General features: G+C 39.2%; 1 protein-coding gene across 3 annotated transcripts in view; it reads left to right on the plus strand.

The window, feature by feature from the left end:
• The window catches only part of grin2da (glutamate receptor, ionotropic, N-methyl D-aspartate 2D, a), a 264,679-nt gene that overhangs the window by 123,561 nt on the left and 124,346 nt on the right, over window positions 1-16,772 (plus strand). For all 3 annotated transcript variants that reach the window (XM_082520396.1, XM_082520397.1, XM_082520398.1), the window contains 2 exons: window positions 1,112-1,378; window positions 13,424-13,611. In XM_082520396.1, the coding sequence (XP_082376522.1) occupies window positions 1,112-1,378; window positions 13,424-13,611 (455 nt within the window). The remainder of the gene's footprint in view (window positions 1-1,111; window positions 1,379-13,423; window positions 13,612-16,772) is intronic.

Genomic DNA, 16,772 nt, shown 5'->3' on the forward strand with positions numbered 1-16,772 from the left:
ATGGTCATTCATTGTTGGCCATAAAATATCTAAGATGTGTTTTGAGTGCTTCGGGATAGGTTAATTGGAAACTCTAAATTTCCCATAGGTGTGAATCTGTCTGTGTTAACCTGTCCAGGGTGTACCCTGCTTCTCCCCCAAGACAGCTGGGATAGGCTCCAGCCCCCCCCCCCCATGGCCCTAAAAAGGATAAGCAGCAGAGAATTGATGGTATATGAATGACTGATATTGTGTTTAACACGATATAGAAAAAGAGATAAAAAAAAAAAAAAAATACAGAATCGCATGTCTCACGGCGGTGGTTCTACTGTCAGGAGAGTACAAACAAGACTTTCTTCTGGTCCAGCAGTTTACTGATTTGGTTTCATCTTGGATGTTTCCTGCTGCAGCAAACTGTTTAAATTTTTTAAAGAAAGCCCCAAAATCCCACTGTGCACTACCTCCTCAGCTCAGCAGTATGCAGGCACTGGTTTAGACTTCAGGAGTTGGTAGAGACCGTGTGTGTGTGTGTGTGTGTGTGTGTGTGTGTGTGGATGGATGGATGGATGCAGACTTGCCACTCATTTGTTGCCAGATTTAAAGCTTTTAACTTTTGCCGAACATGAACATTACAAGTAACACTGTATAATGTTGGCCTAACATCACTCATCTGTTCAGTTGGGTTGAGATCTGGTCACTGAGAAGGCCAGAGTGTATGATTGATATAATATTCACATTCAGACCATTCAGAGGGCAAACATTACATCTCATGCCTATGAATGGGTCGTCATCATCATAAAAATGATTTGAGATAAATGTGATGAGTCAACTTTGTATTAATTTGCAGAGGCCATTCCCTGAAAAGGACAAGTGGTGTCAATCCATGCCAGCAGAAATGTGTAAATGAAACACAAGATCCCCTTTAGTGTGGGGGGTCAAGGGTTTAGCTTTTCATTTAATTTGTCAGGTGTGTTTAAAGAAGATGCCATTTCCCGATTATGATGCTGACACTAAATGGACCTTTTAAAGCTATAATATTATTATTTAATTAACGGACATTTAATTCTGTGTTTGCTTTGTCCAAGTCCCCAAATAAATTTCTGTCTCATGGCGTCTCCTTCCTATCTTTTAGGAGAGCGGTTCCATCTACCTCCAGTTCACCTGCTCCACATTGCTCCAGCTTGAGGTTATCTTCGAGGTGCTTGAAGAGTATGACTGGACCTCCTTCTCTGTAGTGACCACTCGTCACCATGGCTATGAGGACTTCCTGGCCATGGTGGAGGGTATGACCGATGGCTCTTTCATTGGTTGGGAAAGGAAGAGTGTGGTGATTCTTAATGTAACGGACGACCCCGGTGGGGCACGGACGAAACGACTGCTCAAGGACAATGAAGCCCAGGTAAGGCTGGAAACACAAATGTCATTTCCTGCTGTACACATCCATGAAAAAGGTTTCATTTATCTTATGGTGAATAAAAAGGAAAAAAAAATACAAAGAAATATATTTAACGAAAGATATCTGTACCACCTGCCACTCATTTTGATGAGCTGCCAACCTTGAAATCACTTCTGTAGCCCGAGGCTCAGGTGGGGGAGATCTGTGAAGGCTCCACAAGCCTTGAAGAAGCAGATGGTGATCTCTCCCTCAAAAATGATATTTTCCTCTATTGTTAATGTAACCTCATGCTTTCAGCTTCTAGGTTCATGTTGAAAGTCACAACCTTCAATGGTCTTGCCCCTAGACAGATAAAATGTCTCACACACTATAAGGCTGTACTGTTCGCTTAGGCCTTCAGCAGTTTTAAAAGTGCATTGCAGTATGTGAGGAAGATTTTAGCTACATACACAGCAATGGAGAGGTCTAGATTCTTCATCTAAAATCATCAGCCTTGACATTTGCAAAATACACTTTTGAAGTGTTCACATACTGCGGGTTCTTTATTTAGCTAACTAGCCTTCAACCCTTTAGCATTCTGCTCAACCAATTGGTAGCACATTTTCAGGCCCTATATCTAACTGAGGCTTTCACTGAAATTGACCTACCTTGTTGAGTCTTTTTTACCAATTGGTTTACATCTGTAATGCCAAAAAAATCCTCCAGAAGGAAACTGTTGGGTCTTCTTATACCTCTCCAAACCAGGAAGTCAGAAACAAAAAAAACATCCAACATATTTTGAGTGTTTTTGATGAAACTAAGATAGGAAGATATAATTTTTTGATATATGATAGTGTTAGAGGACTTACTAAACAGATGTATGTCACTTGACAGCATTAAAAAAAGTCAAATTAAATGTTTAATAATTTTTTTAAAAAGTGGTCAACCAAACGGTTGATTTGTCCCTTTTATGGTGCTAATGCTAACATAACCTAAATGTTATCAAAATGTATTATTTGCCATAAAGTCAGACCACTAGACCCATGTTTATCCATTGCTATTGATAAATCACATTAAGTGTTAGCACAGCAAGAATATGTTGAAATAATTTCCTCAGTAAGTAATTTTTGTAACTTTCTGAGTTAATATTAGTAAATATTGTAAAAATCAAGAACAACATGTGGAAATCACAAATATCATGGGGATCTACACTCTTCACTGCTCCCCTCAGTAAAAAGGAACAGAAGCGACCTCTAAGGGGCCAAAGTTGTAAAAAACACTATGCAAACCCATAAAAGAACCTCAGAAACCAATGGCTCTCAAAAGGTTTCCACCTGGCTGTGTCTGAACCAAGTTAACAAGCCAGCATCTAGAGTTGGACAACCATGATTCAGCTCTCCAAGACCACAGAATAAATGCTATAGACCCCAACGACCAAAACCACAAGCAGATGTGCTTGATTTGCACTGTTTTTTTATTTATTTATTTTTTTAAACAAAAATGATTTTGCACAGTAGCATTCAATCAGAAGTGGCCTGAATGTGAGTATTTTGTGCTGTAGCACATTTTTCACATTTGCAGATTAGAAAACTATGTATTTTGTTGCTTGAGATAATACTTTCCTTTGATGGAATGAAAACAGCAATGTTCACCTGCATGCTACTAGAAATAAACTGTATCCAATGCTCTGGATAGTTTTTGTTATTAATTTAAATTTAATTTGGCCCTTTATTGATTTTTGTTCAACTGTATTATCTAATGTACTTGTATTTTCATGACATTTCATACTTTTACCATTAAGTGACATCTCAACCGTTTGGTAGAGATCAATATTTTAAAAACTACAGGGTCTATTGAAAAATAAATATTGATTGTGATTATTACTCACCCAAATCAATAAGAAATGCAAACATTGCTTTTTTTCTTGCTGTGTACCTCAAAGTGATGTTTGTAGTGCAAAACAGCTAAGGTGAAACAAAACATTGAAGATCTAAACTAAAGATGGGGAGGAAGCGATTTTTTTATTTTTTATTTTTTTTGCATTGTGCCATTTGGAGGTCTGATTAAAATCATTCACACTGAAAATCTGTGGTCAGCTTTTTAAATGGGATGTGATTTAATACTAGCAACACTAATACTATTTGCATGAGTGTACACACACTTAGTTAGAATTGTGTGCAGTGCATTAAATGATGAATATGTCCCGCATTCGTCTCCTTCAACGACAAATACTCAGCTTACTTGGACACATGCATGATCAACTTCCTGACTGTTTAGTATGGTTTTGTGTTGCTTTTAATTTTTTAACAGTGCATATATATTATCACCGGAGGGGATGTTTAGTCGTAATCAGGGACAGGGTAGAACACCACAAAAGCCATTATGATTTTATTTTTTGTGCCCTTGATGGGTTATATACTTTACCTCAGGTGCAGGTAGATTACGAGCTGTGGGTGGCCATTTACCATTTATTATAGATAGTGTTTCTCAGAGCCAGATGTAGACTTGGCTTCCCCTCTTGAACTGGCCCAGGGTACAGTTTCCTTAGCCGTGCCCAGGCATCAAATACTGGTCATGGATGAATGGAACTGTGGGTTAAATGCACTTTATGATACGGACCACTATTGTGAGTAAACCTTTAGTCGATAACAGCCTAGTTTACTGATACCCAAACTAACTGATGAATAAACGTATGAATAATAAGTAAGTAAAATTTAACTGAAGCGAGGATACGGGTTTTTTTTTGTACCTGTGGTTGTGCTTGTGTCACACAAAATGTAACAAAATTTCCTTTATGGGTATTTAGTTTAAATAATCTATGGGTCGAGTTATTCTTCTTGTCTTTTTATAAAAATGGTTTCACAGCGTTGTCTGACTGAGGCATTTACTTTTTCTGTGATTATGATTGATAGAAATGCCAATCATAATATTAGGCTTCATGTAAATGTAGCCAATATGACAATCACCCACTCACATCACAGTGACAGTTACTTTATGTGAGGAATGTCGAATTCATTTTACATCATGGGCCAAATTGGACTCACTTTTTTCCTAAATGGACCAGACCACTGAAACTCATCTTTGAGTCAAAGCTACATCGTACAGCTTTGTCTACATGATAGAAAATGCTGCTGTAGTAGATGAGAAAACATTTTCAGCATGACTCTTATGCTGTACAAAATGTTTAGAATTATATGAAAAGTGCTGGTAGCTTATTGGCCAGCCTGCTCTGTATTAATAAAACAAAGCTTTTGTTAATTTACAAAACATGTCCTTTTTTACTATAGATTTGTATTATTATTTCTGTAGTAAAGAGTAAAACACTTTGCCACTTTTTTAATAAGAATAGCTGTAAAACATATTTTCACAAAGTTACATTTGATTAAAACAAAAGTCCAACATTGATGTCCCCAGGTGTTATGTTTGACACCCTCGCTTTCTGTAATTATAGCTGTGAAAGAATTTTTTTATTTCATTACTCGCATACATAAACGTGTGCCATGATCATACAAGTAAAACATACCCAAAGAAAAAATGAGTTTTCTTCTATAAGCTGCAGAAGGACATTTTTCTAAACAGAAATCCAGATTAATCAGCTTTTTCCCCCAGATCAGCATATCAGCAATAACTATGAAGTTGAAACACTGGCCCAGAACTTAGTTCTTTGAACATTTGTGAAGAAGGCTAAAGCATCGAGCCGTTTAAAATTGGCCCTTCACTTACAGTAAAAGCCCTATTTTGGGTCGACTGAGGATATGCTATTCATTTACTGTGATATCCTGGGGGTCCACTCACACCCACCTACACAGCATCTCCACAGATACATAGGAGCTTCGTAGTGTAACTACAACCTTTAGCTATTGCAGCTCTGCATTACTCTGCTCTTTTCACAGCCGGGATCATCGCTTTGCTAACGTCTGCATTGCTACTGTTTTACTCACTGAAAGGCTCGTGCACACAGCTCAGTGCAGAGGCTATTTCCAAATTCACTTTATATAGTGCCAAATCACAAATATAATTACCTCAGGGCACTTTATATTGTAACATAAATACCCTGCAATAACACAGGGGAAATCCATATGAGCAAGCACTTTGGTGACAGAAGGAAAAACTCCCTCTTAACAGGAAGAAACCTTAGGGAGGGGTCAGGGAGGGGCGGGCATCTGCTGGCGACTGGTTGGGGTATGGAGGAGACAGGACAAAGACACACTGTGGAAGAGAGCCAGAGAGGGAAATTCTCCTTCCTTCATTTGGAAAAGCAACACATTCCTGTTATATATTAAGCTAAATATTATGTCTTGGTTTGCAAACTTGAGCAAAATAGATTTGAGGAATTAGTCTGGTCATGTAGTAGGAGTGATGTTGTGCATTACTTTCAACCTTGAACAACATAAAAGGCCATGAATGGACTGCTGTTAAACATAAGTTGAAGAGCATAAACATCACCTACAGATAACTACAGAAAAATTAGAACAGACATCTTCTGAGTTGACCTTAGCTGTGGTTTAACACATCTGATAGGGGGAAATTAGTTTCTGTTTACCCAAGGATTGTTTCTTCCCACCATACTTCTCGTCTCTCACTGTATCCGGTTCATACATATTGATTCCTTGCTCTCATCTTTTTTACTGTTGTCAACTTCAATGACTTTTTGTCAAAATAAAGTCCATCAAAGGGAGGAAGAAATGTAGACGGGATGAGTGGACCAAAGAAAAAGGATGAACATGAGTGAACATGATGTAATCTAATGAAAGTGAGACGAAATTTTGAACAGCAAAGTAGCAGCGAATGGCCTTTAGATCTTCACATGTACATATTCTGAGTTATTTTATTTATTTATTTGCTTTTTGAGGAGATGACTGTATGTTTGAGGAATATTTTTAGAAATTGTGACAAAGTGTTTGTCAGTGTTTTTCAAAGCAAAAGCACTGAAATGTTTTTATATCTATGAACACCTGGTCAGCATTTCACCAGATTTGTGAAATGAGGCTTCTTAGTTCTGACAGAACTGTCAATGGCTGCCATTCATTTTAAACTTGACATCTCTTTGTTGATGTTGTTCATTTGTTTGTTTCTGTTGGATTTAAAGGTATTTTAAGAGCTTAAACTGGATACACAAACCACCTCAGTGCTAAAATTCAGATGTCAGTAAACAGTCGCTCCCCAAACTCCCTTCTCCCATTTCCTTAGTAAAATAGTCACTTCCATCTCAGCAATAGTAAATACGAACAGGGCTGTAATGGAAAGTTTGGGATTGTCTCCAAGGTCATGCATCTTTTTTTTTTCTCTCTCTCTTACTTTCACTGAAATGTTGCCCTCTGAGGATTGTGTTCCCCAGTCCCAGGGTCAGTATCATCTATCTAAATTTTTTATTTTCAAAACAAATATGTGAGTGCACGTCCTTGGAAAAAGTAGCTTACTCCTGTTTTTACTGTCTTTCAGGGTGTTTTAGAAGCAGCCCAGTTAGTTTTTGGCTCATAGATGGTTTTTTTCAGTCTCCTCCTTTTTTTTTTTTTTTTTTTTTTTTTTGTTTCTTGCTGCAACTGATCTGGTCTCTTTTACTATCAGCAGTATATTCTAATACGTGTCAGTCTGTTTTGGATTAGATGGAACTAACGTCCCCTTTGTTTTAAAGAACACTATTAAATGGGGTGTGCTGCCAGCAGTGTTGGGCAAGTTACTTTGAAAAAGTAATTAATTACAGTTACTTTTTTGAAGAAGTAACTAGTAACTGAGTTAGTAACTGCATTACAAGATTCTAAAAGTAATTAATAACTTGAAAAGTAACTAAGATAAGATAAGATAAGATTCCTTTATCAGTCCCACAAGGGGAAATTTCATGTTAAGGCTGCCGACCTATTGCACGCAATGGCGGCGCCATCTTACCCTCCAACCATACATACATTACCCAAAAACATCACATGGGGAAGACAGGTCAGAGAGGTATAACAATGGAAAATGCACCACATGAGGAAAGATAAGGAGAAAAAGATAACTCCCCCCAGACTGCGCTCCAACAGGGAGATCAGTTTGAGAACAGAAAAAAACACCTCTGCACATGAAAAAACTCTTAATACACCAAAGAAACACATGACAAGCAGCAGGGATGGGTAAAGGGTGAGAGACAGTGTAGACAGTACATCTGGGCCTGCAGCATAAGCGCTGGTCTCCTTGATCCACCGTCAGCATCGGAGGGGAATAAGCGTGGAAGGCATTTGGAGGGGGAGGGGGGATGAGTGTACATCTGCATGTGTGTATATATGTATGTGTGTGCGTGTGTGTATGTGTCCAGAGGTCAGCTGAGACAGTGTCCTAAGTAAACAGTCTTCCAGCCAACCCAGGTGGCCTTGCATAGAATGGGAAGAACAGTCTAAACACAGTCGTTATCAGGGTGTTGTTGTTCAGCTCCAGCATTGAGGCCGCAGCTGGCGCCAAAGTGGTAGCCGCATGAAGTGATGGTGCTTTTTACTTTAGTGGGAACAACTCATGAGAATTTCAAAGCAGTTCTAACAGTCCAACACTGGTCTCTCAATCTCCCGTGGGAGAGCCGTGAGCTTCTCCATGATGTTATCAAACTTACGCTCTGTGATGTTGTCATTCTTGTGCTCAAAGAGCAGATTCTGAGAACTCACGACCGCAGTGAGCTGCTCCAAGATGTGATCCAATTTGCACTCAGAGGTCTTATTCTGAGTATTCACGGCACCCGTAAGCTTCTCCAAGATCTTATCCGTGCTGCACTCAATGAGCCCATTTTGAGAACTCACGCAGCCTTGTGGGGGTTTGAACAGCCGGTTCCGCTTTCGTAATTCTTCGATAAGCCAGGGCCAAGCCAGCTCCGATCAGCAAGAACCCTGTTATCATGGTTCCGAATAGGTAGATATTTTCAGCGTCTTCAATCGACAGTCCTGCCAGGCACACGACCCTTCAGTTATGCCACCCGTCCATCGTTCATCCGGCAGGGAAAGTACCTCCAGGACACTCAGGCTCACCCAAGCCCAGACTTCTCGCTGAGAAAAGGGTGTCAATAGCATTCAGAGACCAGTTGATCAAATCCATAATTCCTCTTTTAGGTTTTAGAGAACAGACTGTGAGAGAGTGTTCCAGGGAAAAAGTAATAAAAAAAACACGGGACTAGACAAGGACACAAGAGGCTAAGCAGGGAAGCTAAGGGAGAGGAGGAGGAGGAGAAAAGTGTGACCGCCTTCGTCAAGAGCAAAAGAAGAAGTCGAAACTATTGCATTACTTAAAAAAAAAAAAAAGTTTAACCCTCTGGGGTCCAGGGTATAATTGGCCATTTTTGACTACTTTCGATGTTTCCTCTACATTTCACCTTTAAAAACTATTTGTTTGCCTTGTTTGGTATCATTCTTTTCAGCACAACCTCACGTGTCTGAATTTACAGTTTTGTTTTCATTTTGTGATACTGTATTAACACAATTCATCTAAAATCAGACAAAAAACATCAAATCCCAGTAGAATGTTTTATTTTTACTGTAACAACCACAAACATGTTTAATGAATCATATTTCATAACTTTAAATGCAAATATAAATGGTCAATTTTAAAATCCTATGCACAAGTTTTGCAATCGCTCCTAAAACGTCCCCCTCTTCCTAAACAACCAAATGTCATGTTGCCATATCATTTTTGATTGGTTGACATGGTGCATTTATCCACCAACACAAACGGGCTCTTTTTTGTTTGCTCATAAGCAGAGAGTGCTTGCTGCGCTGTCCTTAGACAGCAAATGTGATGAAAATATTAAGGAAAAAACGCATATATATTGTTTATCATGACTCTGGTTTTACATGGCCTATCTGCACAATTTAAAAACTGGCACCTTGTTGCTTTGTCATCTTGAAGCAGTCATGTGATTGGCTTACCACGACTACTATATTCTTCCTCAGCCAAACAGCAGCACTCATGCGATCGTTTTGCCCCCTAGCTCCAGGTGTTGTGCCAAAAAGTGATCATCTGCCAGACAGTGATTGCCGTTTTCAGATCTTATGCCAACAGGCTGCACAGTAATTAATTCTCCACTATAGTAGGATACTTCCTAACGGGCAGTGTTGCTCAGACCTTGTCACCACCATCACTGGGCTGTTTCCAAATGCTGCTAGTGGGACTTGCATAATCCTCCCAAAATGTTCAATTCTTTGGTGGATATCCAAAAGGTTACTGTCTCATAATGTCTCTGTAGTGGTTTTGTAGTGCAGGTTTAGTACTGAATGGCATTTACAAAATGGTAAAAAAGACTGAGTGTCCAGTGAAGTACTCTACACAAACATACCTGATGCTACAATTATTGATTAAATTAGGTTAATCTTTACTGTGATGGTTCATAAACAACATATTCCCACTGAGGCTTTTATTACTGCTCTTCCTGGCTCCTGGTCCCCCTCTTTTTCTTTTTTTCTTCTGCTTGTTTCCCTCGCTGTTTCTCTCATCATACATTAACATGTCTCGCAAGCAGATGGTATCTGGATGTGAACAATCTGTATATCTTTAGACCTGTAATTAAAATTTGCCTCCAGTGCTTCCGGAGCATTCCACCACTCCCAAACATAAATATACCTTGGTGACCTGCCTTTAATCTTTCATTTTTCTTTTTTATTTTTGTGATCTTTGAAGCTGTAGTACTGCATGGGTTATTGTTCACCTCAAAGCCGGCACATTAACATAACACAGGCATAAGATGAGGATTTGTGTCTCACTGACTGGTAAGTGAGACGGCAGGCTTGCTGTTTTTCTTCTGCATGCCTAATCATTACAAACCAAGCAGTGCACGAACAGAATGCAACGTGCAATGCTATTTTTAACTTTTCATTTATTATTATAATTATAACTTTCAAGGAACCAAATTACACTGTACACAAGAGTAGCAAAAATATTTTTTAAAAAAGTCTAGAGGTGAGTTTTGACAAGTTTCTTGAAGGACTCCAGTGACGGGGTATTGCGAAGCTCATATATGAGAGAGTTCTGGAGGGTGGGGGCCACCACACTGAAGGCCCAAAGGTTCTGATGTTGGTGCGAGGTACAGAAAACAGAGAAGGACCAATGCATCCGAGACTGTGTGTATGGTTTGCAGCAGGTCAGAGAGATACTGAGGTGCCAGGGCATTGAGAGATTTGTAAGTAAGAAAAATCTTGTGAGTAATGTGTGACTTGACCAGGAACCAGAGGAGATATTGGTATTAAAGTGTTACACCACAACTCAGACCATCTTCTGAGTTAGTTTCAGTGATTTAAAAATCCAAGTTCACTGCTTCTGATAAGTTTATATTGGCCCCTCTCTGATGTTCTAAAGTCTGCAATAACATGGACATCAATAATCTCTAGGTGATGCCTCCATTGTTATGGATCTATATTAGCATTTAATGGATCTGACTTTACATTGGGAACGGACAGAGATCAAGGGCTGATTGAATTTGATCAGTCATTAGCATTTGACGCTAGTTTTAAACATATCATTTGCAAAAAAAGTTTGAAAGTAAGTCAGTTCAAAGCCCAGATCTCAACAGCTGTAGATCTTGATGTTTACAGTGACATATTAGCGTTTGTTCACCTATAACTCCACAACATCCCAGTGAGCTCGTTACACAGCTGCTGGACAAATGTACCCTCTGAACAGCAGTAAACTACCACATTTGACTGTCTAACTCAGCTATGAGGCCAATGCAGTGCCAAACAGTCTGTCAAGTAAAATCACCTTTGCAAACATTTGTAAAAGAATGGGCTCAATGGATTCAAGCGTAGTGCAAGAAGTCAGTTTGCAATAATATCCCTTACTGCTGATCATTGATTATCAAGGTGTGAAGAAATTCAGCAAAGTGGAAGTGCTCCTAAGACTCACACCAGCTCACTGGAAAGTTATCCATCATTTTCAGTCACGTGACCGACTCACTGCCCTGGCAGACAAAGCAGTGCTCCACCTTTAAGCATAAACAGTAGATAGTACTGCTGGAGTAAAGTAGGGATTTTTTCACCTCTCCTTTTCACCTCATGAAGAAAAACTACAAATTTTGGGAACTGTGATCCATATTCCGCCCATCAGCTTTATTTAAATCCCTGGCGATGTCTTTCCCAGAGCTGGAGTTTAGTGACATCTACAGGTATCTTCTAGAGATTTGCTGACTTTACCTGCTGCCAGGATGAAGTTTTCACAGTATGGACAGCTCCATGTATTTTTAATCTGGATGGGTAAATAATGCCACTATGTTGGAGGTGAAGAACAAGGAATTGTTCTTCATTTATTAGTAAAGTAAAGCACTACATAGCTATCTTAAACGGGCTACCACACGTAAATTTTAGTTTTGTTGACTTGGACATTTACAGTGTCATAACAGTAAAGCTGAGTATCAATCCTACAGTTTAATGAGCCGTCGCTGACAGCCAGGGTTGCTGTGGAGAAGCAATGATTGGCGTGATGAGTGTATCTGATAGGACAGCAACTATCAGGCATTTTGGTCAAGTTTAAACTTGAAGACGTTCAAAGGATGGCTGCAGAGCAAAGGACCAGAGCACTGTTTTTGTCTGCCAGGTGGGCGTGTCCCAGTAGCTTTGACGTCACCTGGAAACTCTGGCTAGAGCGGGGTTGTTGAGGGACAGTGTTGTGCTGACTGGACAACCTAACTCCAAACCTCCTCTAGCATTAACAACAGCAGAAGCATTGTGTGCTGGGAGCTTTGTGTCAGGGCTTTTCATAGCTGGACAGTTCCTGTAGGTGTAATGTGTAGAATATCCAGTGCACAGTGAGAGTAAAGAATGGTAAGAGCAACTGAAAAATCTAAACAATGAGCTGAAACCTGTTAAAATGTTGTATTTAACACAGAGGATTGTTACCGTAACTGTTTCATAATAAATAAAATTGCATTGGGTCCTGCTAAGGTAGATGAAAGCTGTTTTTTATAATGGACACTTTGACTGCTGAGATTATTAGTACGTAGGTAAGTCGTGTAATTACTCATACTAGCACTGCCAAAAAATATGATTATATGTGTGTGTATATATATATATACGCCATATATATGGTGTAAATTCACTATTTTTGTAGGGGACTTTCACTTCGACCTGGATGTTGACGCAGTTAAGCTCTGTCATGATAAAATATGACGACCCACAGGGATCTAAATGAAATGTTCTCTTCCAAAATGAGATGTCCAACATTTGAAAAATGAGTCACCTGTGCTAACAAAGTGATTGATGGGAGAAAATTATAACAAATTACATATTTTTGTGAGGGATGACAGCAAGCAGGGAAGCCAACTTCTTCCTTAGAAATCAGAGGAGGAGAACACTTTTAATTTCAGAGAAAGAGTGATAAAATTCGAGCTTGCAGATGCCATATGAAGGCTAAATATATGCTGACTGTTCAGAGGATGTGATTGATAGAGACTGAGTGTGAGCATGGACCTCATGCCGACTTTGATCCCATTTGCTGTCAACTGGGTAGGAGGGATCAGCGTCATCTCGCCATCCTCGGCGGTGAATGTGCAGCATGTGGCAGGATCCACACACTACTCGCCTGCTGCTCTCCCTGTGTGTTAGTAAAGCATTTCACATTTTGGTTTTGGCTAATTTCAGTTTTATAACCTCTTCAATTGTCTTACAAAACTGTGGCGCAAATTCTCCCAAAGTGCTTCCTGAGTAATCATCTGAAGTGCCCTCATCAACCACACACACAGCTGCTGTCCTCCGTCTCGCACTCCTCGAGTTTTGTGTTTTCTTACTCTCACTTTGTCTCTTTAATGTTGCCCCCCCTCCATTCAATTCCCCCTTTTTAATAATGTATGAAGAGAAAATGCAAGCAGACCAAGAGGCATCATTTTTCAAGTGCAGTTCACTGTGTTCTGAAAAAATAAAGTGAAGTATGAATGTGTAAGTGTACCAAGTGTCTTGATTTATATTTGAATATAATCTATTTTAGTAAAGAAATCATGAAAGTGTATTATAGGACCACGCAGCAAGAAATGGGGAGGAAGAAAAATCTTTTTTTTCTGCCTCTTCTATTCTCTTCCTTCTCTCATCCACCCACTGCAGTAACTGTCTTCCTCTTTTTCTCTTCCTCCAGGTCCGCCTTCTGTACTGCTCCCTGGAAGAGGCTGAGCTCATTTTCCGGGCAGCTTGGGCAGCGGGTCAGGCCGGGCCCAGCCATATGTGGTTTGCTGTGGGACCAGCCCTATCCGGGTTGGGTCTGGAGGGGCTTCCAAAGGCTTTGTTTGCCATCCGGCCACAGGGGTGGAGGGATGAGCCACGCAGGTACGAACCCAGGATTTAAAATATCAGGGGTTCACAGGCTGCGGGGGCTTCAAACAGGGCTTCTGCGGGTTCAATGAATCTGTGGATAAGGTTAAATGTGTTGCATTTGACTCTTAAGTGTTCTCATCCATGTCTGGCTCTGTAATACTAAAACACACAGCATACTTGCTGAAAGACAAATCTCTATGGGAATCATTGGCATGCCCTTAAACAGCCCTCATCATTAATTCATAAAGTTCAAATCTTAGCCAGTTTTAATTACTACTAATGATCTCCCGAGCCCCTCCTGTTTGTTGTCCATCTGCTCTTGGCCATATAATCCATAAATATGTCATTTCCACTGCTATGTCGATGACACACAGCTCTACCTGGCATAGTTTGGCTTTGATTCATGTAAAACCAGGTCAGAACAGTACAAGATATTAGTTTGTGTCAACTCTTCAACTGTTATGTGAAGTGCTAACACAAAGCCTGATTAAAGTCTTCTTTCACCCTCCATGGTGAAAGAAAAATTGACAAGACACTGAAGCCACATAAGGATGTGTCATATTTGTTGACAATGCTACTAGCTCAACCTAGTACCTGATTTGCATACTGAGATTTGATCAGATACTCCACTGAATCAAAGTAATTTGTATGCCTCTTATTACCAATGCCTCATGATTACATGACATTATCCAGACAACCCTTTTTAGAAACAGAATGAAAGTGAACACCAGATGCAGTGAGATCTGTCATATCCACTACACACCGGACACCAGACATCCATGCACTTTGTTTTGTGGGCTTGATCTGATTGGTCAGTCACAGTCTTTGAAGAAAGGAAAAAGAAAAATACATTTTATTATGTCTGGAAAATTAAAGATGGATAGTAATATTTTAAGGCTTTTACAGAGACCTGAATTTTACCTAACTTCAGTCATAGAGTCATGTTTACTCTTTTCTGTTTATTAGAGATCTAAAATACATCTAAATGGTAAACAACCACTGCGACTAAAATTGAATTAAATCTGGTTTGAAAGTGAAATTTAATAGATGTTTCAATTCTGTGTGAAATTGTTGTGATCTGCTGCACAACACTGACTCCAGATACACAGATTAATATTAAGCCTCAGTTGAAACCTATTGTCCCTATCCTGTTGGGGCTGTCCGTTAGTTGATGGAGTAGTGCTGGTTTACAACAAGAATAATCAAGAGGAGTGTTGACGAGGATGAAATGTCCTTTCAAACAAATTTTGATTTAAAAAAAAAACAGCCTTTTTTTCCATACAGCTTTCCAATGACCTGAAAAGATGTCTTGTTTTTTTAATCTCAACATGTGGATATCCACCTGGATCTATGTTTTTATATTCGCAGTAAAACTTTAACATTTATGGTCTGCTCAGTTTGATGCTTTTTACGTGTTGCAGTGGAACAAGTGCAAAGCTTCACTCACGTAAAAAATTCTAGGTTTTTTTTCTGTTTTTATAACACATCCCATTCTAAGAGCATTCATGTCTATACTCTGTGAAAAACCTTTATTTTTGGTGTAATATGATTTTCCAAGCAGCTCATATGTGAAAGTCCCCAAATCAGTAAAACCTTGAGTAAAATGACAAAATTGCTCAAATGTTAAAGCACATCAATTAGTGCTGCTACTGTACTGCTGATCCTTGTTAAAATGTTACATTTCTTTAATTAGGAATCTGTAGCTAAAGACTTTTACCTCATTTTGTGATCCTATATAAAGTATATGTTATGTTTCAGCAGACTGCTTCTAGTGCTGAAACTTTATGCATTATCAATTTTGTAGTTTCTTTTCTCTCTGCTGAATTGAGAATTCATTGAGTTTTTCTGTACGAAGCCTTGAAGATGGAGAAACCTTATGATTAAAAAATACATGAGAAGATAAATATTCTTCTCTTCATCCCTGAAAAGCACACTTTTTGCACATGAGTACACAGTTTAATTTTACAACCACCTGCATGTTCATCAATCAAAAAAAATCAATCAAAATTTATTTATATAGCACATTTTTTAGACCGAGGTACACCAAAGTGCTTTCCAGTAAAATCGCAGTACAAATAAAATCACAATAAAATATAAATTACAAATATATAAAATATAAGATAATTACATAATCTAAATACAGAGCCAGATGTAAATTACCCTAATTCGCCTTAAATGCCAGATCAAACAAATACGTTTTTAAACGTGATTTAAAAGACTGAATGGAATCTGACGCGTGAATATGAAGAGGGAGAGTATTCCATAGCCTGGGTGCAGCAACGACAAAGGCACGGTCTCCTCTGGTCTTCAGCCGAGACCTAGGTTGCACCAAGAGCAGTTGGCCCGATGATCTTAGTGCTCTCTGAGGGCTGTACAGACAGAGGAGATCAGCTAAGTAGTCAGGTGCCATATTGTTTAAAATTTTATAAGTAAACAATAGAATTTTAAAATCAATTCGATATTTGATAGGAAGCCAGTGTAAATTTTTCAGAACAGGGGTGATAGAGTCAAACTTTCTAGTGCCGGTCAAGAGACGTGCTGCGGCATTCTGGACCAGCTGCAGACGCTGCAGAAGAGAAGATTGTAGACCCAAGTAGAGTGAGTTACAATAGTCCAGACTTGACGTAATGAAAGCATGAATGAGTTTCTCCATATCTTTGTGTGGTATGTAGGGTTTAGCCTTAGAGATTAGGCGTAGTTGATGAAAGCTAGTTTTTACCACAGTAGAGACCTGTTTGTCAAATTTGAAGGAACTATCCATGAAAACTCCAAGATTCCTGGCAGTATCAGTAAGGTAGTTAGCAACAGGCCCCAATGTGCCAGTCAATTGTCCCAGAGGCATATTTCGGTCAAAAACAATAATTTCTGTCTTCTTTCCATTTAAAGTAAGAAAGTTACGTGATAACCAGTCCTTGACATCACTCAGACAGTCAAACAGAGGATGTGGTGAGGATAAAGCATCCCCAGTCAGGTGAAGGTAGATTTGAATATCATCAGCATAACAGTGAAAAGAGACATTGTGTTTTTCAAAAATGATGATGATTCATGATGCACTCTCTGTAAGAATGACCTGATCTCTTCACTGGGATCATAACATTTACATCCAATCTAATCGAAATAAATTGACCGAGTGTATCCAGGTGAAAGATACAATTCTCTATTGATTTTTCTTT

This window comes from Aulonocara stuartgranti (assembly GCF_965226115.1).
Source record: "Aulonocara stuartgranti genome assembly, chromosome: 22".
NCBI classification, from domain to species: Eukaryota; Metazoa; Chordata; class Actinopteri; order Cichliformes; family Cichlidae; genus Aulonocara; species Aulonocara stuartgranti.